Source organism: Stegostoma tigrinum, chromosome 16 (genome assembly GCF_030684315.1).
Source record: "Stegostoma tigrinum isolate sSteTig4 chromosome 16, sSteTig4.hap1, whole genome shotgun sequence".
NCBI classification, from domain to species: Eukaryota; Metazoa; Chordata; class Chondrichthyes; order Orectolobiformes; family Stegostomatidae; genus Stegostoma; species Stegostoma tigrinum.
In genome coordinates this window covers 19,532,155-19,559,098 of record NC_081369.1, presented here as the reverse complement: position 1 = coordinate 19,559,098, position 26,944 = coordinate 19,532,155, and the positions used below count along the sequence as shown (strand labels likewise).

General features: G+C 41.5%; 1 protein-coding gene across 1 annotated transcript in view; it reads right to left on the bottom strand.

Moving 5' to 3' along the window:
* The window catches only part of LOC125459938 (dynein axonemal heavy chain 5-like), a 259,757-nt gene that overhangs the window by 156,632 nt on the left and 76,181 nt on the right, over positions 1-26,944 (bottom strand). The window contains exons 17-22 of the mRNA XM_059651530.1: positions 21,022-21,167; positions 18,217-18,340; positions 15,469-15,699; positions 10,112-10,299; positions 9,615-9,705; positions 8,145-8,272 (exon numbers count right to left, since the gene is read on the bottom strand). Of these exons, the coding sequence (XP_059507513.1) occupies positions 8,145-8,272; positions 9,615-9,705; positions 10,112-10,299; positions 15,469-15,699; positions 18,217-18,340; positions 21,022-21,167 (908 nt within the window). The remainder of the gene's footprint in view (positions 1-8,144; positions 8,273-9,614; positions 9,706-10,111; positions 10,300-15,468; positions 15,700-18,216; positions 18,341-21,021; positions 21,168-26,944) is intronic.

Here is a 26,944-nt window from a genome sequence, read left to right as displayed (position 1 = left end):
ATGAAATCACAGTACGGGCCAGACAGTTATCTTGACAGCTCAAAAGATGATGTTATAAGTGGAGCTGAGATAGAGCATTGAAGAGCAATAATAAAAAAAACTGTCGATACTCAAATAAGGGAATATTCAGACCTGCAGAGCAGCTCCAAACAATTGAAATATAACAAATAGACAACAGCCGAAACACTAAATAAAAAACAATTGCTCTCCCTCCCCCAGCATCAGCCAAAATGAAAGATGATGTGATGTAGAAAGAGCAACATTTCCGAGTGTGATGGCAAAATTATGAAATTGTGTTGGATCTCCTTGAACTAGAACAACGACATATAGATACATTCTTAACACTGGTGGGAAGAAATTGTTTCAAAGTGTGTATCACCCTAAATTTATCAGAAATATAGAAAATGTACACTGCTGAAATTTTTGCTTTGTAGGCATGTTTTGATCCCAAGTTAAGCCATTTACCTATACTATTGCCATCACCTTTGACATCACCTATGTCAAACCTTTATCAACATCTATTTTAAATATACCGAAAGACTCAGCTTCCTTAGTCCTTTGAGATATAGAAATCCAGAAGTTCAGCACCATCTGAGTAAAACAAAATTCTCCTCATCTCTGTTAGAACCGAAATCCCCCTTATTTTTAAATTGTGTATCCTGATTTGAGATTTTCCCATCAGGAGAAATATCTTCCCAGCATCCCTTTAAGTACTTTCAAACTTTAAATGAAATTATCTTTCTGTCCTCAAAACTCCCGTGAATATTGGCCAGTGAAATAACTGCACTGAGGGGAGTATCCTGTCACCAAGTCACCCTTTATTTACATTTGTACAGTACACTGGCTGTAGTCAGGTAACTCAGAGTCAGTCCCTGAACTGAGGAGATTCTAAATCTCCTGTTTATCTTGTTCAGCCAGGGCTTTTCTGATTGAACCAGGTTAACAACCCTAATCAACTACCTTGTAGTCAACAAGGTCAATCTGGTTCTAATCACTACATCTCTTCCCCACTAAATCTGGGGATGTAGGCCTGGCCTTTAGCTTGTAGATCTTCCTATAATGTTTTTGCCCCAAGTCCAGTTTTTCTGATTCAGTCTCTGACACAAGTGGAGCGTACCAGACCATAGCCCGCGGCTTCCATTCAGAGCATCTCAGTAGAGTTTCCTCCTGTTCTTCCAGTGGTAATGGTATCGAGGCTGCTTCCATCTCGGACTCTGAGGATGAGACAGAGGGGAAGAACCATGGTTTCCAACAGGCTTTCTGGTTGTTCTGGCAGGCCAGGTATGTTTTGTCCCTGTCCCGTTTGCAAGGTAAGAGCTTTCAGGTGATCCACATGTTTGTTCAGGACCGCCTCAACTACCCAACTTTGTAAGTGACGGGACCTGATCTCACATCCACCTTGTCTCATACCCCTACAGGGTCATTTCCATGGATCCAGCACCAAAATTCATCCCCTGAATTGTTTCTCTTGCTTAGAGGAGGTATATGGCTAGCACTGGCATTCCTGTTTCACCCTTCGCCAACTCCCCACGCTCCCCCCACCCCCCAGGTCTGGGAATATCAGGTTTAACCTGGTGCGGAGTCTTCTCCCACCCAGCAACTCTGCAGGAACCATCCCTATTGTGCGTGGGGTGATCCTATAATCAAACAGGAACCAGGACAGTTTGGTTAAGTGATGCTGTAGGCTGGTTCTTTAAGCCTGTTTTCAATGCTTAGACAGGTCTTTCTGCTAGACTATTAGACAATGGATGATATGGAGCTGTTCTGATGCATGGAATGCCATTTGACTTTGGGAAATATTCGAAGTCGCTGCTGGTAAATGACGTCCCATTGTGGTGACCAATTCTTCCAGGAGTCCATGTATCACAAGTGATGCTTGCAGCTTCTCAATCATCATCCTTGAGTTTGCTGAATCAACATTGTGCAAGTCCAACCACTTTGAATAAGTGTCCACAACAACCAGGAATATTGAGCCCATGAAAGGACCGACATAGTTGACATGGAATTGTGTCCAGGATTTTCCCAGCCATTCTCTTTCAACGGGTGTAAGCCGGTTTTGTTGTCTCTGTAACCCAAGTAGGTCACTTGGGGTGTTTGGAACAAGCGTTTTCCCCTCCTAAAGCATACACCCACCTGGGAGAAACATACAAGCACTATTTCCAAGTTCTCCAAGTGCTCTTTATTGGTGTTCCTTGTTATTATTACATCATTAATATAAATGGCAATTGGGGTAGCCCTTGTAAAATGTTCTCCATTGTCCACTGCAAATGGTGTAGGCTGATGATACCCCAAATGGTAATCTTGTATATTGATAATGTATACCCCCTTTTGGGTATTAATTGTAAAGCACTTCTGGGACTCCTCATCCAACCGCAATTGCAGGCAGATGTGTCTCATATCCAGTTTCATAAAGGATAGCCCTTCCCGCCAACTTGTATCTAAGTCCGCTATGAAAGGGACGGGGCATTTATCCAGCTGCAAGAAATAGTTTACTATTCGCTTAAAATCCCCACCAAGGAAAATTGAGCTTTCAGGCTTCACAATCAGTACAACTGGTGCTGCCCAATCTGCAAACTGCACTGGTTTGAGGATTCTTTCCACTCCAGCCACCTCATTTCAGCCTCTACTTTTGCCCACAAGACCACTGGCACCAGGTGGGCCATGCAAAACCTTGCAATTGCTTCCTTGCTGACATGTAAAGTGGCTTTGGCCCCTTTGATAGTCTAAAGCCTTTCCTGAAATAATCCTGGATATTTCACTGAAGCAGACATTTTTTAAAATCAAAAAATATTGACTCAATCCAGGTGAATCTTTCTCACCCAATTCCATCCCAATAGGCTTGGACACAAGCCTTTTACTACCATCAGTGGTAACTGAACCAACTGCTTTTCATGGGAGAATGGAACCAAAGTCATACCCTTAATTTGCAAAGGCTCCCTGGTATATGTTCTCACTCTGGCTGAGGTCTTGTGCAAACTTAAGGAGTGGAGTCCTGAGCAAATCTCGTTAAAGACCAATTCTGCAACCACATTTTTTTAATTTGAAAAAAATATACTTTATTCATAGAATGTACAAAAAATAAAACATTTACACACCTACCCAGTCATGCAAGCCACTCCGAGTTACCCAGGGGGTACGTACACCAACTAAAGGAAAAAACAAATCAGAGAGAAAAAAAAAACAAAGCAAAGAAACCACCCTGGCAGTCGTCACCCCGCACAGTCCCAGTTTGTCCCCTGACCAGTTGGGGAAGGCGCCAGCTGGGCCCAGTTACCAGATAGGGTTCTTTTTCCTATTCTGGATGAGGGGGTTCATACGGTGGTCTTTCCCCACCGCGCCTTGGCAGCGGCTGCCCCAAGCTTCAGCGCGTCCCTCAGCACGTAGTCCTGGACCTTGGAGTGCGCCAGTCTGCAACATTCGGTCGGGGTCAGTTCTTTCAGCTGGCAGACCAGCAAATTGCGGGCAGACCAAAGAGCGTCTTTCACCGCATTGATGGTCCTCCAGGCGCAGTTGATGTTGGTCTCGGTGTGCGTCCCCGGAAACAGCCCGTAGAGCACGGAGTCCCACGTCACGGAGCTGCTCGGGTCGAACCTCGACAAATACCACTGCATCCCCCTCCAGACCTCCTGCGCATAGGCACACTCCAGAAGGAGGTGATCGACAGTCTCGTCCCCCCCCGCAGCCACCTCGAGGGCAGCGTGCGGTGGCGCAGAGATTCCGGGCATGCATAAAGGATCTCACTGGCAGAGCCCCTCTCACCGCCAGCCAAGCAATGTCCTTGAGCTTGTTTGAAAGTTCTGGCGATGAGGCATTCTGCCAAATGACTTTGGCAGTCTGCGTGGGGAAACCACACGACAGGATCCACCCTCTCCTTTTCCCGAAGGGTCCCGAGGATACTACGTGCTGACCATTGCCTGAGGGCCTTGTGGTCAAAGGTGTTTCCTTTCAAAAATTTCTCCACGAAGGACAGGTGATACGGAACGGTCCAATTACTTGGAGCGTTCCGCAGCAACGAGGCCAGGCCCATCCTTCGCAACACCGGGGAACAGGTAGAACCTCAGTAAGTAGTGACACTTGGTGCCAATTCTGCAACCACTGATACAGCTGTGCCAATATCTAACTCCATGGGAACCAGGTGACCATTTAATCCAAAATTCATTTTAAACTATTCTAATTTGGATGTCATTAAGCAATTTAATTGTTGCAACCCATATGTAGGGGTTCTTTCCAGAGTGTACACTCTCCTAGGTGCTGGCTTATGAGTTTTCTTATTTAAGTCAGGCCTTGTAGGACTCCTGTGCTGTCTCAAGTCTGCATACTGACAGTAACTACAACAGCTTGATAGCTCACATCCTGAAGAACGTTTTTAATCCATTTGGCCGAGGCTCAGCTTTGCTGTGGGGTTCTGCTGTAGGCCGGACAAGGGCGCCCTCTGCCCAGGATATGTTCTGTGTGAGGCTCTGCAATTGTATGCACTCAAGTGGTGTTCCCCAAACTCATTTGGAGAGGTGAGGGAGTCCATTTCTATTGGGACATCATGTAGCTCCCAATCTCCACTTACTGTATTTTCTAATGAAAATGCTAGTTATAGTGCCTGTTTGAAATCCAGTTGGGCTTCAGCTATTAGGCACATCTGCATGGTTGTTATTAACAAACTGGCCTGTGAGCATCTTACTCAGTGTTAACCCAAAATCACATGCATCTCCCAGTGATCCCAGCCTAGTTCAAAATCTCAATAGACTCCCCCAGTTCTCTAAGAGCCAAATAAAACCAATAGTATTTCAGAATTAGAGGGGTCATAATGTTCCTTAACCAATCTATAAACTCTTCAAAGGTTTTAGTATCCGGGAAAGTTAAACCCCTTATAACTAAGAATGCTGCAGGTTCATAAGCAGTAAGCTTTACACATGCCCCAATGTTATTTGCCTGGAAAAAAATATTGCATTCCTTCCACATACTGGGCCCAGTCTTCAACAGCAGGATCAAATGCGTCAAGCTTCCCAAGTAAAGGCATGATTCCAGAAATGATTATCCAAACTCCAAGATGACTGTTGTGAGCCAACATTCTTCTGGTACATCCTGTTTTCCCTCATGACCACTGAGATAACTGCACCGAGGCCAGTATCTCATCACCAAGTCACCTTTTATGGCCACCCAACTCAAAGTCAGTCCCCTAAACTGGAGGGATTCTAAATCTCCTGTTTATACTCGTCAGCCAGGGCTGATTTGGGTTGTTAACCAGGGCCAATCAATGACCTCATCATCAACAAGGTCAACCTGGTTCCAATCACTACAGCCAGTTTCTCACTCTCTCTTCATAGGACTGTCCTGCCATCCCAAGAATAAACATCATAAAACTTTATTGCACTATATCTATGGCAACAATATCATTCCTGAGATAAGGAGACCAAAACTGCACAGCATGTTCCAGGTGCAGGTCTAACCAAGCTCCTTTACAATTGCAGCAGACTTCACTACTCCTGTACTCAGCTCTTTTTGTGATGAAGCCTTCCATTAGCCTTCTTAGTGATAATAAATTATGTGCTATGTGGGAAAAGCATTGTTTTTGTTGCGAATAATTTTTCACACAGGTATATGGCTAGAAGAATGTACAACACACGGGTATATTTGGTCTTTGGAGAGATATCGGCTAAGCATTCTGATGAATCACTCCACATAATTCAACAGGTTTGTTCAGTTAGGTTGATTAATGATAAATGATTTGTGACTGTTGGAATGATGACTGCAGAAGAACATCAGGTTAATATAATGTGTCATAGAACATAGAACATAGAACATAGAACAGTACAGCACAGAACAGGCCCTTCAGCCCACAATGTTGTGCCGACCATTGATCCTCATGTATGCACCCTCAAATTTCTGTGACCATATGCATGTCCAGCAGTCTCTTAAATGACCCCAATGACCTTGCTTCCACAACTGCTGCTGGCAACGCATTCCATGCTCTCACAACTCTCTGCGTAAAGAACCTGCCTCTGACATCCCCTCTATACTTTCCACCAACCAGCTTAAAACTATGACCCCTCATGCTAGCCATTTCCGCCCTGGGAAATAGTCTCTGGCTATCAACTCTATCTATGCCTCTCATTATCTTGTATACCTCAATTAGGTCCCCTCTCCTCCTCCTTTTCTCCAATGAAAAGAGACCGAGTTCAGTCAACCTCTCTTCATAAGATAAGCCCTCCAGTCCAGGCAGCATCCTGGTAAACCTCCTCTGAACCCTCTCCAAAGCATCCACATCTTTCCTATAATAGGGCGCCCAGAACTGGACGCAGTATTCCAAGTGCGGTCTAACCAAAGTTTTATAGAGCTGCAACAAGATCTCACAACTCTTAAACTCAATCCCCCTGTTAATGAAAGCCAAAACACCATATGCTTTCTTAACAACCCTGTCCACTTGGGTGGCCATTTTAAGGGATCTATGTATCTGCACACCAAGATCCCTCTGTTCCTCCACGCTGCCAAGAATCCTATCCTTAATCCTGTACTCAGCTTTCAAATTCGACCTTCCAAAATGCATCACCTCGCATTTATCCAGGTTGAACTCCATCTGCCACCTCTCAGCCCATCTCTGCATCCTGTCAATGTCCCGCTGCAGCCTACAACAGCCCTCTACACTGTCAACGACACCTCCGACCTTTGTGTCGTCTGCAAACTTGCTGACCCATCCTTCAATTCCCTCGTCCAAGTCATTAATAAAAATTACAAACAGTAGAGGCCCAAGGACAGAGCCCTGTGGAACCCCACTCACCACTGACTTCCAGGCAGAATATTTTCCTTCTACTACCACTCGCTGTCTTCTGTTGGCCAGCCAATTCTGTATCCAAGCAGCTAAGTTCCCCTGTATCCCATTCCTCCTGACCTTCTGAATGAGCCTTCCATGGGGAACCTTATCAAATGCCTTACTGAAGTCCATATACACCACATCCACAGCTCGACCCTCATCAACCTTTCTAGTCAGATAAATACTGATGTATCATGGCAACATCATGATCTTCACATACCTGTGTGAAGTACCGAAACATGGCATTTCAAAATCAAAACCCTCAGCAGTAAGGTCAGGCTATATGATGATGCCATATTTAGGTTAAGAGGTCAGACCTAGAGCCCAATGGAATGATAGAGGCAAAGTTGTAGAGTTGAATGTCATTGGCAGCAGCAAAAGCCACTAACTTCAGCCAGAAAATGTCAAGAGTTTAGACTGGCAGCTCTCAAAATGCCAAAAGAAATTTGCTACATGTTACAGCATTCTAAACCATTGACTATGGTACAAATTATATAGGAGTACAGTAATGTCACATTAATTTACAAGTGTTATACCTTAACAGGGTTAGGATGTTTCCATGCAGATAATCATCTTAAAGCAGATAAGAGTGTAAGACCAATTAGATATCTGTTAAGGAAAGTTCCAGCTACTCTTAGTTACCCTCAGAGGAAAATTAGAAGAGCCAGAAAAGAAAGGAGCTGTCAAGAAAGTGATAACTGCTACAGAATGGATTCGCAGCAAATGGTGACCAGTACTGTACGCTGTGGTCCCATGAATTTCAAATATGCAGCAATGTAATATTTTGTTTTCTATTTAATTCTATTAAATCTCCTTTGCACCCTCTCTAAGACATCTTCCTAAATCTGGTAACTTCAATTATACAGAATACCTAACCTGTGTTTTAAACGCTCAGCATGACAATTCGTTTGTGGCCTTTGCCTCTAATAATAAAGGCAAGGATCCCATACTCTTGTTATTTCAATGCCTACTCAACTTATCCTGCCACTGCTAAAGGCTTGTGCATACAAATTCATCAGATTCTTGCAATATCTTTAAAAGTATACTGTTTGTACTGCCTCTCATATTGTTCCTATCAAAACAAAATACTTCTGTGTTTAATTTCAATCAACATGTATCTGCCAATTTCACCAGTCTCCATTTGAAACTAAACATATCAAGCAAATGCAAAGCTACTACGAACAACTGTCTAACAAATATTCACATCATGGCCTTGACCTATTTTTTCATCAGGTGATTTTCCCATTGAAAATAAAAAATGTTTCACGAGCACAATTAGATACAACTGCATTTAAATAATTAATTGTAGTCACAACAATTTCCAGTCTAATTATTTTACCTTTCTAAATGAAATGACAGATGATGAAATAAGAGAAAGTAGCTTAATTATGTCCTTATTTTCAGAAATTATCTTGTAGTGATTATTAGGTTGAGTGTGGGCGACCATCACATCTGGTACAGTATCATCTGCAAATGGAGAACAACAGTACAAGCAATACCATTTCTTATGTCACTCATGAAGAACAAACAAGCACCTAAAACAATCTACCATGAGGTGCAATCACTATAGCTATGTACACATGACAATATCCTACTACAGCACTGAGGAGAATAATATGGAACTTTGGATAATCTGGAATTTTCATGTCTTCCTAGAGTTGGGAAATGGACAGGATCACCAAATTTCATTCTTCTCATATGTTTAAATTTCCTGTATAAAACCAGGCAGTATAATCTTGCCATAGGCAGGAAAAGGTTTAGGTTAGGGATCATTCATAATCCTATTTTCGCATCCTCTGACATTAGTGTTGCCACTCACAACCCTAGATGAACTGTTTACTTGTCATCCAATATTTTCGACAGGTCGGGTGGGAGTGGGGGAAAGGCGGGGTGGGGAGGGGTTGTTGTTTGAGACTGAAAGGGTTTACAAAACCTGCCTTGATTCAAAGCTGGGATCCTTGGAGGAAGCATGCTAAGTAGTGAGGAACATTCGAACAAGTTAGTGTTAAAAATTGTTTAGACAATATCAAGTATTGTTATTAGGTATTGTATTATAAACTAGACGAATTCTTACCGCAATGATTGATCATAGGGCTCTGTCCTACAGAACTAGGTTGACCAATGTACTGACTAACAGTACATATCAGAGTATTTTTCCCATTTGGAATAGTGCCATTATGCATTTAAAATCGAAGAAAACTATACAGGGGAACTCTAATGACACAAGCTGAAGTAACTTGTATGTCCAGCATGCTTTAGATCTGTAAATAAAATGGTTCTGTACTGACAGTGGTGACTGTACCTTTATGAAAGTGTTTTCAGTAATTTATGACATTAATAAATCAGTGGTTGTTTATACAACTGATGGCCATTTAAAGGGTTTTGTTTTACAGGCCTGGGTTTTGTTTCAGTATGAATCATGCATTTAAGTGACAGCTCTATTGGTTTGTTGGACGTGGACTTTTCCATTCCCATTTGAAAGATTTTCATTGCTATGACATGCCTCCTAACCACTGCACACAATGAATATTGTAATTGTGGTTGAGGATGATACATGAGAGACATGGGGAATACGAGCAGACATGGAGAGGACATTAAACCTTTCAAGGACATGGAGCAGACATAACTCCAAAAAAAAAACAAGTAGCGTGATTCTAGGTGAGAAATTTGAACAGAGACAGAACAAGGTAAGTACAACCAAACCAATCAAAGGAGGTAAAATGTTCATGAGTAATGTAATGAAGTTTTATATGTTCACTTTAACAGCCATTCTATTTTTCATCCTCATGCTGCATCCATTAGTAATTACCTGCAATGTTCCCTTCTTGACTATCAATGGAGGGGTCATCCTGTGTATCATTTCTTTGTAATTCAACTGTTTTGTGGTCATTCATCTTTTTCTGTTAATAAAATTACACATTTATTTCAATTTCTGTGAATGATTGTCAGTTGATTCAGTTCACTAATTTTTATCAGTGTATTTCACCACGTAGTTTTGATAACACCATCTGATGTATATTTCACCTGACTGCAAGTTAACAATTGAGCCTTATTTGAGACTTTGGATTAGCTCACTTTATAATTAGGTGAGTGATTCATGTCTACTAGTATTTACATCAGCAAATCTCCACAAATTTCAATCTGTATAAGTTTCCACCTCAACATTTCAAATATGTTTCACCATTACTCTCTAAAATGTACGAGCAAACAATTAAATTCATATAGCTTTAAAAGGAATTCCTCAATTCAAAATAAATCCAATCTTGCTGCATATTAGCCAAGTGTTAAAATATTTATAATACATACTGTTGTCATACTTTTCTTGCTCCACATGGATACTCCTTTGGAAACATTGATAATACTGTCACACACTCTATTCAAAATATACTGGATTTCTTCCAGAGTAGGATGGAGCACAATATCAGGTATGGCAAGGCAAACGTCAACATGTATAAATGAACTGAAGACTTGTTTTGGATAGGCCGAATCTGCATCTAAGACGAGAGAAACTATCAAAATAGAATCCTGCATATTTGCTATGATTGTAAGCCTAGGCTTGCCCAAATTTATTTTCTGCAAGAATCAGAGTAAGGCAGGAAAATAGAGTCCAATAAATCAGATAAAACGTTCACTACATCTCCACGAATACATTGCTAATATTTAAGGTCCACGTTATCCTAATCATTTCATTTTTAAAGGTCACAACCATTAGCACATTGAATACATCCTTACATGATTAAATAATAATCATGAGCTGATATTTATTGGAGCGCTGGAATGTGTTTTCCTTTATGGCAAAACACAAGCATGATAATAACGTTGAACTCTGAGCATAAAAGGTAACTTTCTTTTAAGATGTGTTACAGTGATGTAATTCATGGCTCATATCTTTTGGTATATCAATTATAATTCTGAAAGCTAAAAGTTAACAGTACAAAATGAGATAAATGTAACAGAAGCACTTTGAAGTCGAGCGCATTTAAAAGATTGGAATTATGTTGCTTTTGGAGGTCAACAGTTTGAAGAGGTAAATACATTAAAACACTGGGCTTTAATGATTGCCAGAATACCTAAACAAGTGGTAGTTTGGAACAATAACCAGGTTGGTATGATTGTGATGAGAGAAATGCGTTGATAATCAAGGCCCACTACTTTACCTTCTGTACCATTAGTGCAAATATTGATTAAATTATCCAAATGGTCAATTGCTTCTCTTTCCTACTGACACCCAAAATAAATTAACTCCTTTGGAATAAATAGAGGGTTGTCTATTTACTAGGTGTAAAATGGTCTGCTGTTTGTATTAACATTATGGAAATTAAGTCAGGGTAAAATGTATTTAAAAACACAGATTGTTCTTCTTTATAAGTCTTTTCCAGAAAACAACCTTCTGGACTCATACCAGGCAGAAATTCAGGATAGGACTATGTACTTTGGGTTGGGGCTTCAATGTTGAAGTCAAATATGGGTCCTCACCCTACCACTTGTTGGGAGTAGTCATTCATCATTAATTTTACCTAATTAGGCAATTAGTAGTTATAAGGTGCATAGAGGCATCAAATTAATTTGCCAAGATAATAAAATGTGAGGCTGGATGAACACAGCAGGCCCAGCAGCATCTCAGGAGCACAAAAGCTGATGTTTCGGGCCTAGACCCTTCATCAGAGAGGGGGATGGGGTGAGGGTTCTGGAATAAATAGGGAGAGAAGGGGAGGCGGACCGAAGATGGAGAGAAAAGAAGATAGGTGGAGAGGAGAGTATAGGTGGGGAGGTAGGGAGGGGATAGGTCAGTCCAGGGAAGACGGACAAGTCAAGGAGGTGGGATGAGGTTAGTAGGTAGGAGATGGAGGTGCGGCTTGGGGTGGGAGGAAGAACAGGTTAGGGAGGCAGAGACAGGTTGGACTGGTTTTGGGATGCAGTGGGTGGAGGGGAAGAGCTGGGCTGGTCGTGTGGTGCAGTGGGGGGAGGGGACGAACTGGGCTGGTTTTGGGATGCGGTGGGGGAAGGGGAGATTTTGAAGCTGGTGAAGTCCACATTGATACCATTGGGCTGCAGGGTTCCCAAGCGGAAAATGAGTTGCTGTTCCTTCAACCTTCGGGTGGCATCATTGTGGCACTGCAGGAGGCCCATGATGGACATGTCATCTAAAGAATGGGAGGGGGAGTGGAAATGGTTTGCGACTGGGAGGTGCAGTTGTTTATTGTGAACCGCGCGGAGGTGTTCTGCAAAGCGGTCCCCAAGCCTCCGCTTGGTTTCCCCAATGTAGAGGAAGCCACACCGGGTACAGTGGATGCAGTATACCACATTGGCAGATGTGCATGTGAACCTCTGCTTAATGTGGAAAGTCATCTTGGGGCCTGGGATAGGGGTGAGGGAGGAGGTGTGGGGGCAAGTGTAGCATTTCCTGCGGTTGCAGGGGAAGGTGCCCGGTGTGGTGGGGTTGGAGGGCAGTGTGGAGCGAACAAGGGAGTCATGGAGAGAGTGGTCTCTTCGGAAAGCAGACAGGGGTGGGGATGGAAAAATGTCTTGGGTGGTGGGGTTGGATTGTAGATGGCGGAAGTGTCGGAGGATGATGCGTTGTATCCGGAGGTTGGTGGGGTGGTGTGTGAGAACGAGGGGGATCCTCTTTGGGCGGTTGTGGTGGGGGCGGGGTGTGAGGGATGTGTTACAGGAAATGTGGGAGACGTGGTCAAGGGCGTTCTCGACAACTCATATTCCGCTTGGAAACCCTGCAGCCCAATGGTATCAATGTGGACTTCACCAGCTTCAAAATCTCCCCTTCCCCCACCGCATCCCAAAACCAGCCCAGCTCGTCCCCTCCCCCCACTGCACCACACGACCAGCCCAGCTCTTACCCTCCACCCACTGCATCCCAAAACCAGTCCAACCTGTCTCTGCCTCCCTAACCGGTTCTTCCTCCCACCCATCCCTTCCTCCCACCCCAAGCCGCACCTCCATCTCCTACCTACTAACCTCATCCCACCTCCTTGACCTGTCCGTCTTCCCTGGACTGACCTATCCCCTCCCTACCTCCCCACCTATACTCTCTCCACCTATCTTCTTTTCTCTCCATCTTCGGTCCGCCTCCCACTCTCTCCCTATTTATTCCAGAACCCTCACCCCATCCCCCTCTCTGATGAAGGGTCTAGGCCCGAAACATCAGCTTTTGTGCTCCTGAGATGCTGCTGGGCCTGCTGTGTTCATCCAGCCTCACATTTTATTATCTTGGATTCTCCAGCATCTGCAGTTCCCATTATCACAAATTAATTTGCCAGATGGGTTTTCAAAGCTGGAAAGGTCAATTGGAGGCTCTGCATCTTGTAGGTTCCTCCCCAGCACTTTAAAATTTTTTTTATGTAAATCATGACTACAACGTTTGGACCACTACGATGGCAGTTACCCCTGCACAGAGTGGCTGTGGCTAGGTAGCTGAAAGGTATCTGGATCACTGGCCCTTCAAGCAGGTGGTATGTTGTAGGGGCCAGTAGACTGACTGGAAAATTACAGTCAGTCAGTCAGTCAGTCAATCTCTGATCAACTGCTTTAATTAATCTGTTAATTACCTCATTGGGCTGCCCACCGGTTGCAAGTGAGTGGCCATTCTACTCCCAATCCAGTCACCAGGAAAGTGGCCTGGTTGGTGTGGTGTCAGCAAACCAACTACAGTTATGAAATTACACATCCATCTTCTTCTAACACTGCCCTAATGTAAAGGCACTAATCTCATTTTATTATTATGTTCACGGAATTCTGCCTCTTGGATCCTGCCTGAACTTACACAGAAAAGGAAGGCAAGATCAAACAATACAAATGTGAATGAAGATATTCCGTCACTGGTGAGTACAGCTAAAATTCCAAACAGCCCACATCATTTTTTTTAACAATTAACAAAAGAACAGTGTGACTCCCATCTAGAAAACCTTCATTGGATACCATGTGGCTGGAGGGACCAGAGAAGCCAATAGGAAAGGGGACATACATGCAACTGAAGAGCTGTGTCAACATCAGTGATGAAGCATTGTGCCTGCAGTGAACATATCAAACGCAGTGCACATACATCAATAGCAGCGCCTGAATGAGAAAGGGAAAAGGGTGGAATGCATGCTGAGTGGGTAGAGAGTGGACTCTTGCCACAGTCAGTCCAGGAGTTGGCCCATTTCTAATCCAGGTGTGTCTCTCCAGTCAGTCAAATGGGTTAGTCCAATTCAAGTTTGGCTGCCATTGATGTTTCAGTCTGGCAATTAGGCCATTGTCAATCCTGAAAGTCAAACAATATCAGTCCTGGACTTGACGGTCAATCTGACAGGAGCATTTCAAAAAATAAATCAGGGGAACAGGCCACAGTAATTCAGGGAAATAAGTTGCACATAAGCATCAGCAGGGCTGTGGGTAGCTGAAAATCAGTGATTGGACTGGTCAGATTGACTTTGCCTTCATCAATCCTCTTTGTTACTTATTCAAAAAACTCAATTAAGTTAGTGAGACTCAATTTCTCATGCACAACGCCATGTTGATTATCTCTAATCAGTCCTTACCTTTGCAAATACAGGTAAGTCCTGTCTTTCAGGATCTCTCTAGAGGAAAGGTCACCAAACCCAAAATGTTAACGCTGATTTCTTTCTTCACAGATGCTGCCAGACCTGCTGAGCTTTTCCAGCAACTTCTGGTTTTGTTCCTTCCAACAACTTGCCCGCCAATGACATCAGGCTCACCAGTCTATAGTTCCCTGGCTTTTCCTTACCATTTTTCTTAAGTAGTGTCACCACATTAGCCAAAGTCCAGTCTTCCCATGCCTCACCTTTGGCTATTGATGACACAAATATCTCATCAAGGGGCCCTTCCGTAGTTACCCCACATAGTTCTAGGGTACACCTGATCAAGTTCTGGGATTTATCCACCATTATGCATTTTAAGATGTCCAGCTCCTCCTTAGTTCTGGACATTTTTCAAGATGTTGCTATATATTTCCCCAAGTTCTCTAACTTCTATATCCTTCTCCACATAAATACTGTTGCAAAGTACTCATGTGGCATTTCCCACTTCTCCTGCATTCTGCACATAAGCAGCCTTGCTGTTCTTTAAGGGGCCCTATTCTCTCCTTTGTTACCTTTTGTCCTCAATGTACTTGTAGAATCCCTTTAAATTCTATCAGGACAGTGATTTTTGTTGAGAAGTGCGTTTCTGAATGGAGACTATTTAAAAAGAACTCAGAAAATCTTTAGCACTTCTTCCATATTTGGGTATGCAACCACCAAGAGGTGTTCCAATATTTTCTTCAAGGATGGACTTGAATCAGTCAAATTATATTTTACTGCCAGTTCTGAGAAAAACATTAACTCTGATTTTTCTTTGGAGATGCTGCCATGCTGCTGAGCTTTTCCGGTCACATCCATTTCTATATGTTTCAGTGGCATTCAGAGTTAATACTTCCTCCAACTACTTTTGATACTGAGTTTCTTCCATAACTTACAGTTCTGAAAACACTGCCCTTAATACTCTGTTTTTCAATTTCCTAATTCAAGCTTCAATGTTCAAATATTTGAATAAAAGAGTATTTAAGTAACCAAATCACTCATATTAATGTACTTAATTATACATTATAAATTGAGTAGAATATTCCCTCATACATTAGCAAACAAAATCTATGGATCTCAAAATCTTACCCTGATAACGAATCTGGTGCGAAGTATGTATACGTTTCCTTAGTGTTTCAAGGGCGGTGCGTATGACCTTAACAAGTGCATCTACATTTCGGTGGCTGAAGTAATTGAGCAATTCCTTTGCCTCTTGCTTCAGAAATCTGAGATCTTTTAATTTCTTTGATGTTGAGGCTGAACGAGTATCTAGAGACATGGCCATTGAGGACTGGAGAAGTACTTCTGTTTCATTATTTTCTGTTATGAAAAATGAAATCTTGTAAATTCCTCCATGTAAATAGCTCATCACCTTGAAATTCAGCCACACCGCTCCCAATTTTTGTTGCAATCAGATTTCTTAGATTGGCATACAGCAATCAGCCTTAAGCTTTATCAATACTCAATACAATAACGGTCAATCTGTAACTCACTGCACCTGCCTTTGCCTCATATCCCTTTCATTATAAGTAACCTATCAATCTTAGTTTTAAAGCGAATAAATATCCTGATTTCACTCCTGAAGATCTTGACTCTAAGCTACATACACTAATCTTTGGATGCTGTAGTAACAACAGACATTGTTCTGTTGCTCTATGTGTTCTTTCTCACATTTGCCTGAAACTCTTGACTGAAACTTTAAATCTTTGTCTGCAGTCCTTTATCACCAACTGATAGAAGCAGCTTTTCATTGCCCACTTTATCTAAACTTGTCATAATCATGCACACTATGTTTCATCTCCCCTTAGTTTATTTTACTCCAAGAAATGAGTTTCTCCAATCTAACTTTGTACCTAAAATCTCTAATCACTGGAACCATGAAGCCATAAGGTATAGGAGCAGAATTAGGTCATTCAGCCCATTGAGCCTGCCCCACTGTTTGACTATGGATGATATGTTTCTCAAACCTATTCTTCTGCTTTTTCCATGTGACCCTTAATCCCCTTACTAATCAAACCCTATATTAAATACACTCATAACTTGGCCCCTACAGACTTCTGCAGCAATGAGTTCCACAGATTCCTTTGGCTGAAGAAGTTCCTCCTCATCTCAGCTCTAAACGGTCATCCCTTTTCTTTGAGGCTGTGTCCTAGGGTCCTCATGGAAACATCTTCTTCACGTCCACTCTATCCAGACCTTTCTTTATTCTGTAAATTTCAATGAGATACCCTCGTCCTTCTAAATTCCAATTACAGACCCAGAGTCCTCAACTGCTCCTCACTTGACGAGGTCATCATTCCCAGCATGATTCTTGTAAACTTCCTCTGGACTTGCTCCAATGTCAGCACATCCCTCCTTAGATATTGGATCCAAAACTGCTCACAAAACTCCAAATGCAGACTGATCAGAGCCTCAGCAGTATCTGTCTGTATTTGTAGAACATAGAGCATGGAACAGTACAGCACAGAAATAGCCTTTGGCCCACAAAGTTGTGTTGAACCTGTGTATTCAAGCAAAACTACATTGCATCCTTTCAAGGACCTTCACATTCTTCCTAAACATTTAAATGCCAAACCAGACCTCAGTCTTTCTTGCAAGTGGCTTTGTATAGCTGCAGCATAACTTCTATCACCATGTATTCTAGCCCTCTTGACATTAAGGCCAACATTCTACCAGCATTTTTGAGGTTTATTTTTGAATCTGTCCATCATATTTTAATAATCTATACACATGCTGCAGCTGTACAAAACTCTGGTGCAGCTGCACTTGGAATATTGTATACAGTTCTGGTCACCGCATTATAAGAAGGATGTGGAAGGTTTGGGAAGGGTGCAGAGGAGATTTACTAGGATGTTGCCTGGTCTGGAGGGAAGGTCTTACAAGGAAAGGCTGAGGGACTTGAGGCTGTTTTTGTTAGAGAGAAGAAGGTTGAGAGGTGAGTTAATTGAAACATCTAAAATAATCAGAGGGTTAGATAGGGTGGTTAGGGAGAGCCTTTTTCCTAAGATGGTGACGGCGAGCATGAGGGGGCATAGCTTTAAATTGAGGGGTGAAAGATATAGGACAGATGTCAGAGGTAGTTTCTTTACTCAGAGAGTAGTAAGAGAATGGAATGCTTTGCCTGCAACGGTAGTAGATTCGCCAACTTTAGGTACATTTAAGTCGTCATTGGACAAGCATATGGATGTACATGGAATAGTGTAGGTTAGATGGGCTTCAGATTGGTATGATAGGTCGGCACAACATTGAGGGCCGAAGGGCCTGTACTGTGCTGTAATGTTCTATGTTCTATGTTCTACGTGGATCCCAAAGTATATTTGGACCTCTATTGCTTCTCATTTTCCACTAAGTAAGCTGATTTATCTTTTAGGACCTTAAAGTACAGTTATGATGCACATAATCCTTTCATATTATAAAATTGTCATCTTTCCAACCATTCAATTTTTTAAAAAATATTGAATGATGTAATTGAAACTTCTTTTATTATATCTTAATTTGTTGCCGATATAATTAGTTGCAAGGTTTGGTTTCCACATCAACAAAAAGTGACACATTGATACAATTTTAACTTCAAATTAATGAATAGCCCTTTGAGAAATTTGGAAGTATTTCAAATCTATTCTCTCCCAAAGCCAACGTATTACCCAATGACGCAATGTATTAGCTAATCTCAAAATCTTATTGTGATTCCCTGTTTTACATCCATCACTAGAGAAAAGTGGAAAGCACGGACACCTGAATATACTTCATCACCTTTTGGTTTTGTATCTCAGCAACAGAGAAACATTAATCCTCATTGAAGCAACGTGTATGAGTCTCATTCCAGTCCTATCATACCTTCTAAGTCATCATTTTCATCATCTGAATCCACATCAAGCAGCATGTTAATGAGTTCATTGGTTGCTACTTCTGCCAGCATACTCTTACTTTGCAGTGACTGGGCTCCTTTGATGCACATGTCCTATTTAAAAATGGGTACTGATTGAACATCAAGGTTTTCCAATGTTTTTCAAAATACATTTGCGTGTACATTGTATATAGTGAAAGAAACGAAAGATAAGACACACTAATTATCACAAATTTGCATCAAAGTACCATTGTTACATGATATTTACTTAACTACACTAATTTTTCCTAAAATAAAATCATGAACTCTCCATTCCAACTACACTGGGCCGTTTGTATATCCTCTCTTCCTTCGGCACTATTCACAGATGAACATACATTATCTCAAATTGTGTGATGAGTTGACAATAGAGGGAATTTGAGACAACGTGAAATATATGTGGAAGAAACTTTACCATTGCAAATCTTCTTACATGTACCTGACATTTGTGGTCTGTCTTCCCATGGAACTCAAGCAAAGATGACTATTGATGATCCCCTCCCTTGTTCATGATTTCCCTTCAATGTTCAATCACTTGCCTCTTACATATGAAGTTGTCCCCCTTCATTATTGTTGTGTTCTTTGTTTCGAAGCATGCCGCTTCTAACTCTCAAAATGGAGTTCCCCATCTTCCCTCCCACAGCGGTGGTCCCTCATAACCCCATTGAGCTTCAGTGGACAAACTTCCAGAATTAACTGCAACCCACTCCTTTGAGCACTTTAGACAGACAGCCCTGAACAATGAACGACCAGATGCTTGGCTGCAATTTATACAGTTTATTTTCCAGAACTCCCCAGACAGCTTGCACTGGATTCACAAAGCTGACTGTGCCCTATTCACAGGACCGTAGAGGTACAGATTCGAAGACCACAACTACCAAGCACTCAGCTGACCATGCCTAAATCCCTGCACTGATATCAGATGCTGCCCTGGGCTTTCTGTGCCAGGACCCCTTGACTGAAGAGCATCACCCTTGACTTGACTAAGAACTACGCCTCTTAGACTTGGAGACATGGCCATTTGATTGAAGCATATGTAATGTGTTTTGGGTGCTTATTCATGCACACAAAAAGTGTCCTGGCTACAAGATTGCAATGAAAGGAATCGGCGTGCTCCAAATGTAGCACTGAAGTGTAGAACCACAGTGGAAGTGAATTGGAGATGTCCATGATCATACCTGATCATGCATGTCAATGGCCGTGGATCACGGATGAGCGTAGCCATAGCCCATGGAGTGTGCCCTGAGATGTTGGTGCCTGATATCCAAGATCGTAATCTAGCGGAACAAGCAGTGGAGTTCCAGGTAACTGCTTTGACTTTCATATGGGGAATTGACACTGTCTACTTTCTATCTGGCAGATAGGGACATGAAAAACTGTACATTAATGAGATGAGATTGAGAAGTTAATGCATGCAAATATGCTTCTCACTGCTCATTAGCAAGAATCTCATCTAACCATTCATTGCTTGGATGGAAAATGGGACAGTTTGCTTGTCATCAAGAAGCTCTTTCGTGGATGTCGCACACAATTTTCATAACTTTCTTGGTCCACAAGGTTCAGGGCTGGGAAGATTCCACCTAAAGTATCAGCAGTGCTTTGTGTAATAAAACAACTTACAACTGCACCCATTACCTGATATATGAACCTGTGCTTGTATAAACAACCACACCCATTGTGTTAATTGAGAGTGGTATTATTATGGTTTTGTACAATTTATCTTGTAACTTGTATGTCTTGTGCTATGTTTGGACATTAAATGATTTAAAATATTAAACGTTTACGCCACTAAAGGGAACATGGGCAGCTGAATGGGGGTATCCAATAAGTAAAGTTTGTGAACCTCTGGTTTATACTCACTGGTGGAATCCCTCTTAGCTTGTTTCTTCTCCTGACTCACTTGATGTCCTTGACAATATTTTTGGTTGCTTTTCCTAATATCTCCTTCTTCGGTTGAGTAACCTTTTTGTTTGATTCTACTCTTGTGAAGTGCTTGGAAATGATTTCTAATGTTAAAGGAATAATGTCCATTTTGACAAGTTTCTTGTCTTTATAAGCACCAGATCCCAATCAGGAGTGTAAGAAATCTTCCATATATTGTAAATTACTTAGCCGTATCTCTTGCTATGTAAATAAACAATGCAACAATTTTATGAATAGTACACTTTCTTAAACAGTCCCAACAAATGCTTAATGTGGTTTTTACAATGTTTTAGTTGGGGGAGAAAAAATTGGTCAGCATAAGGCAAGCTCTAATCTTAGAAACACTCAGAGAAAAATCAGCTTGGGAGGGCAGAAAGAAACAATTCAATGTTTGAGTGATTCAGTGCCAAAATCAAATGAAATAGAAGAAATTCAGGGCCACAACACAGCATCACAAAGCAACATGAACAAAGTTCTGCACTTTATGCCAATGTCTACAATGAATTGCAACCATAAAACCATGGCCCAACCCTTTTGTGGGGAATACTGATAAACAACAGAGAGTCCTGCTGATTTCTCACTTCAATTAATTTTATTTCCATAAGCACGCCAGTATAGAGAAACAGAATAATATTATCCATTACACTGAAAAGTCAAATACAGCTCTTCTAAGTCAGAAGTACATTCTATTAAGTCCTAACAAGACAGTGAATAAAATGAGGTCCAGTTGCTTAATTTATCCTGGAATAGATATCATTACAATGTACACTGATCCAGTTCCACTTATGGGCTCCATTTAAGATGACCCTGTACAGAACAGCACTCTGCTATACCTGTGTACGTTTTAAAAACTCCTCACATGGCCATGGTGTCCTCTCAGGAAATTCACAAAGTGATGTGATACTTATATCCTGCAGGATCCGATCTATGCGATATTCAATAAGGTCATTTATTCTGCGAACCAGCAAATCAATTTCTCCTTCAGGACAGAAACATTGGAATGAAAAGGGTGAAAAGTTCACAATCACAAATTTAATCCAAAAACAATGAAGGGAGGGAGAACCATTTACAAATCCATTGGAATCTATGAACTCTTGAATTATTTGATATTGGATTAGTAAAACGCAATGGTTTCTACTGAATATATCTTTCTTCATAATTGCATAAATGTATGCTGTTCTAACAAACCAATTTATGTTCAAATATACTGCTCCCCTAGTTACATACAATAATACATTGTCCTTATAAAAGTATTGCATTACATTTGCCCAAATATTGCATTCAAAGTCAAGCAAAGTCACTTTCCTCAGTCCTCAAAAGAATGCTATCCAAAAAAGACCTGGTTAATTCATACTGAATTTCACCTTTCCCAATATTATCATTCTGGCTTAATTTTGGAGAATCTCTGGCATCCAGCAAAAGTGATGCTATCACCCAGGCTAAGCTATCTACCCACATCTAACCTGTAACAACATTGCTTTATAGTTAATCAAAATCCGGAGAAAATTTCCTTCCCTCTCAAATCTGAGAGTTGATTGAATTGCTTCTTTCCAGTATTGGTCGTGTGAGCTGTGAGGTCTTTTCTCCTGAGCACTCCCACAATTAACTTATAGAGTCAAAGAGTCATTGAATTATACAGCATAGAAACAGACTCTTCAATCCAACTAGTCCTTACCGACTAGTCACATATGCCCGAATTTGGCCATATCCCCCTAAACCTTGTCTTTTCATGTATTTATACAAATGTCTTTTAACTGGTGTAACTGTGCCTGCATCCACCACTTGCCCTGGTAGTTCATTCCACACACAAACCACTGTCTGTGTAAAAAAGTTGTCCTTTGTGTCAGTTTTAAAACTATATCCTTTCACCTTAAAAAAGTTTATGCCCCATAGATTTGAACTCCCCCACCCTAAAAAAAACCTTGCTATTCACCTTATTTATGCCCCTCCATTAGACACTCCCGGTCTGGAGGTTTTCACAATCTACAACCCTAACACTTCGATAAATTATTCCCTTCACTACTCTGAACAAACTCCTTTTTCTGGGAGTAACTATTCTTACATATGACTTCAATCAAGTCTCTTTCAAACTGAACCAAAAGCTTTCCCCACCTCTAGATTTTTCTAAACTAAAGTCAGTACTTGATTATTCTAAACACAAAAGCATGCCAAAATATTTCAATGTTTCCTTGTGCCCTCTCATAAAACTCCACAATATAAATAGATTTCCATTAACTTGCCAGGCATCTGCTGTCTTCCACATAGGAGTTTAAAATTACCATTCTGAAAAGAATGACCTAATTGATTACTAAATCCCTCCTAAACATTAATTTATAAGTTTAAAGTACAAATTCTAAATATATATAAATGATGTTTCTTTCATTACAATCTGCATTCTTCCTACCAAATTAAAAATGTCTGTACTTCTCTGCCTTAAAGTTAACCTGTCACTTATGATGTAAAGTGTGTGATTTATAAATATTTTAATATCATTGTGGTTTGAATTTGGATTTTTAATAGTGACATATGGGTTTTCTCTGTGTTTGAAGGGTATTAATGATAAACTTGTACATATTTCTGTAGTCACAGTGATTTCTTATGAAACAAAGTACGTAGAGTAGTTTCAGTTTGGGTTAGCACTGCAGCCTCACAGCACCAGGGACCCGGGTTCAATTCCAGCCTCGGGCAACTGTCTGTGTGGAGTTTGCACATTCTCCCCGTGTCTGCATGGGTTTCCTCCGGGTGCTCCGGTTTCCTCCCACAGTCCAAAGATGTGCAGGCTAGGTGGATTGGCCATGCTAAATTGCCCATAGTGTTCAGGGGTGTGTGGGTTATAAGGGGATAGGTTTGGGTGGGATGCTCCAAAGGGCGGTGTGGACTTGTTGGGCCCAAGGGCCTGTTTCCACACTGTAGGGAATCTAATCTAATCTAAATAGTACATCAGGCTTTCTTGTGGAATATTTTGTATTTTTTTAAGTTTGAGGGGAAGCACCCATGGCATAGAAAGAAACCTTTCTGTGTTAGTTTCAGTTTGGGGCAGCTCTGCAAAGAGCTTAGCTAAAAGTGTATATGTGAAACAGTTACTCCTGAGAAAGGGAAAAGATGGTTTATGTTTGATTTTGAAATGTGCATCCATGTAAGGAGTTTAGTAAAGAAGTGTTTGATGTGTTAAAACTCTGAAGGAATGATTTACCCTGGAAGTTTAAGCCCATGTATAAAGGCTCTTAGAAGAAACTATCAGATTCTACAGGCTGGGAGTTGAAGTCACAGTTAGATTAAGTCTACAGAGGTGATGCAGAAGGAGATTATCTCTGATGTAAGTACTGAATAGATGTATTTTGGGATCCATCAAGGAGTATATCTTGAGTCAGTAAAGGAGTGTTTTGGAACCAGTAAAGGAGTGTTTTGGGATCTGTAAAGGAGTACTTCGGGATTAATTGAGTTATATTTTTACCATGCATTTGAAATGTTTAAGTGTCAGTTATATGCAAATAGTTTTGTTTATTTTATTTTATCTTTATTTCTTTTGTGTAATAAACTTCTGTCTTATTGTTAAAACAATATCTGTAATGCTGCATGCTTGTGTTTCAGTGAGAGACCACCTCGCTAAAATCTAAAAGAGAATCTAAATCTAACAAACCAGATTTCATTCTGGGATCTGACGTGTCCAGTGAAAACATCTGCTGACATCATAACATACTTGTCTACTCATTCCATCAATTTGTCTACGTTCTTCTAAATTTCTACATTATCCACCTCTTGGTTCATTATATTTCCAAACATACTTTCATATCATCCACAATGTTTGAAATTGTACTCCATACATTAAGGTTTAGGTAAATAATACACACCAAAAAGAGTACCCTTCCATGGGACACTCCTACCTCCATGACAATAAACAAGCTTTCACTGCTACTTTGTTTCCTGGCACTCAATCAACTTTTTTTATATTCTTTGCTACTATATCACTTTTACTCCATGACCTCTAAATTTGCTCACAAGTCTGTTGTGCAGCATTTTATTAAATGTCTTGAGCAAGTTCATGCAGGCTATATCAACAGATTTACCCTCAATCTTCTCTGTTACCTTGTCAAAAAAATGCAAGCATGTAAATTGAGCATTATCCATGCTGGCTTTCCTTTATGATGTCACTTTTCCTAATGATTATTAATTTTTTCCTTAATTATTCTTTTGAAAAACTTTCTAATACTGAGGTTAAGCTATCTGACTGCAATTGCTGGGCATCCTTCTTTATCCTTGGGTGCATGTTATCTGATCCTGGTGCTTGTCAACTTTAAGTACAGACAATCTATCAAAAAGATTCCCAACAATTTTAAACCTGTAAAATACCTGAACTACTCCTCGTTCACCATAATTCAGCAGCGTGCTCAGGTAAAGACAAGTGTATAGTGCTCATCTAATACTACAACCTTACCCCTTGCATCCAGGCATAAATTTATTTCTTGATCATTAATTGGCCCAACTCTTCCTCTTATTACCTTTTTTTAACTTCTTTGTTCTTGGTTGGATATTTGCATCCTGCCTTGTCATTTTGGAATTTTTTTTAATATTAATTACCAGTCTCTTCCCATAACTACTCTTTAATTCTCTTATTTGCTTCCTCAATTCCCTCTAGTCATTATATATTTGGCCAGGTTCTCATATAACCTATGCACCAAACATGAACACACTTTTTATGCTTCATCTTTATATCTTTGTCTTTAATCTTCCAAGGAGCATTGGATTGCTTTGTTCTACTTTTCTCTTCATGGAAATACATGTGAATTTAAAAGTGCAACAATTATAAATTTTCCTTTTTATTTTTAATTCTAATTTATCTGGACTAGATCCATTCTTACCCCGTTGAGGTTGATTTTTCCTGGTTAATTATCCCTACTCTGGATGATGCATATGCTTTCTGTTAAAATCTTGTTATACCTCATTCAAATAAGGCATGATTTTTTGAGGATCTTTACAGTGAACTGACAACATAAAAAATAAAAGTTCTTATTAAATCAAATGATTTCTAGGATTCCATATCTAAGGTACTCAATAACGTACCCAATTTCTGTATTTAATTCTACACTCACAGACTGCAGAAGTTCTTATTAATTTCACAAGAATAAAGACAGCAAATGCTACCAGTTTCAATGTCATGTAACTGTAGACTAAGTATTAAATGTGGTGAGAAACTCACGAGGAAGACTGTACAAATCTCAATAATTTATCAAATAGCTTGGAGTAATTTTGACTTTAAACTATAATGTAAATTATGCAATGACAATGTGTTTATTTGGTGGCTAAGCCAATTTTACACATACTGCACTATTTTCCAAAATCAAAATGGCCTTCCTTATGTTAAACATGATGCCACACATACTAAGATAATAAAATGTGAGGCTGGATGAACACAGCAGGCCAAGCAGCATCTCAGGAGCACAAAAGCTGACGTTTCGGGCCTAGACCCTTCATCAGAGAGGGGGATGGGGAGAGGGAACTGGAATAAATAGGGAGAGAGGGGGAGGCGGACCGAAGATGGAGAGTAAAGAAGATAGGTGGAGAGAGTGTAGGTGGGGAGGTAGGGAGGGGATAGGTCAGTCCAGGGAAGACGGACAGGTCAAGGAGGTGGGATGAGGTTAGTAGGTAGCTGGGGGTGCGGCTTGGGGTGGGAGGAAGGGATGGGTGAGAGGAAGAACCGGTTAGGGAGGCAGAGACAGGTTGGACTGGTTTTGGGATGCAGTGGGTGGGGGGGAAGAGCTGGGCTGGTTGTGTGGTGCAGTGGGGGGAGGGGACGAACTGGGCTGGTTTAGGGATGCAGTAGGGGAAGGGGAGATTTTGAAACTGGTGAAGTCCACATTGATACCATATGGCTGCAGGGTTCCCAGGCGGAATATGAGTTGCTGTTCCTGCAACCTTTGGGTGGCATCATTGTGGCACTGCAGGAGGCCCATGATGGACATGTCATCTAGAGAATGGGAGGGGGAGTGGAAATGGTTGGCGACTGGGAGGTGCAGTTGTTTGTTGCGAACTGAGCGGAGGTGTTCTGCAAAGCGGTCCCCAAGCCTCCGCTTGGTTTCCCCAATGTAGAGGAAGCCGCACCGGGTACAGTGGATGCAGTATACCACATTGGCAGATGTGCAGGTGAACCTCTGCTTAATGTGGAATGTCATCTTGGGGCCTGGGATGGGGGTGAGGGAGGAGGTGTGGGGACAAGTGTAGCATTTCCTGCGGTTGCAGGGGAAGGTGCTGGGTGTGGTGGGGTTGGAGGGCAGTGTGGAGCGAACAAGGGAGTCACGGAGAGAGTGGTCTCTCCGGAAAGCTGACAGGGGAGGGGATGGAAAAATGTCTTGGGTGGTGGGGTCGGATTGTAAATGGCGGAAGTTCCACTGTACCCGGTGCGGCTTCCTCTACATTGGGGAAACCAAGCGGAGGCTTGGGGACCGCTTTGCAGAACACCTCCGCTCAGTTCGCAACAAACAACTGCACCTCCCAGTCGCCAACCATTTCCACTCCCCCTCCCATTCGCTAGATGACATGTCCATCATGGGCCTCCTGCAGTGCCACAATGATGCCACCCGAAGGTTGCAGGAACAGCAACTCATATTCCGCCTGGGAACCCTGCAGCCATATGGTATCAATGTGGACTTCACCAGTTTCAAAATCTCCCCTTCCCCAACTGCATCCCTAAACCAGCCCAGTTCGTCCCCTCCCCCCACTGCACCACACAACCAGCCCAGCTCTTCCCCCCCCACCCAC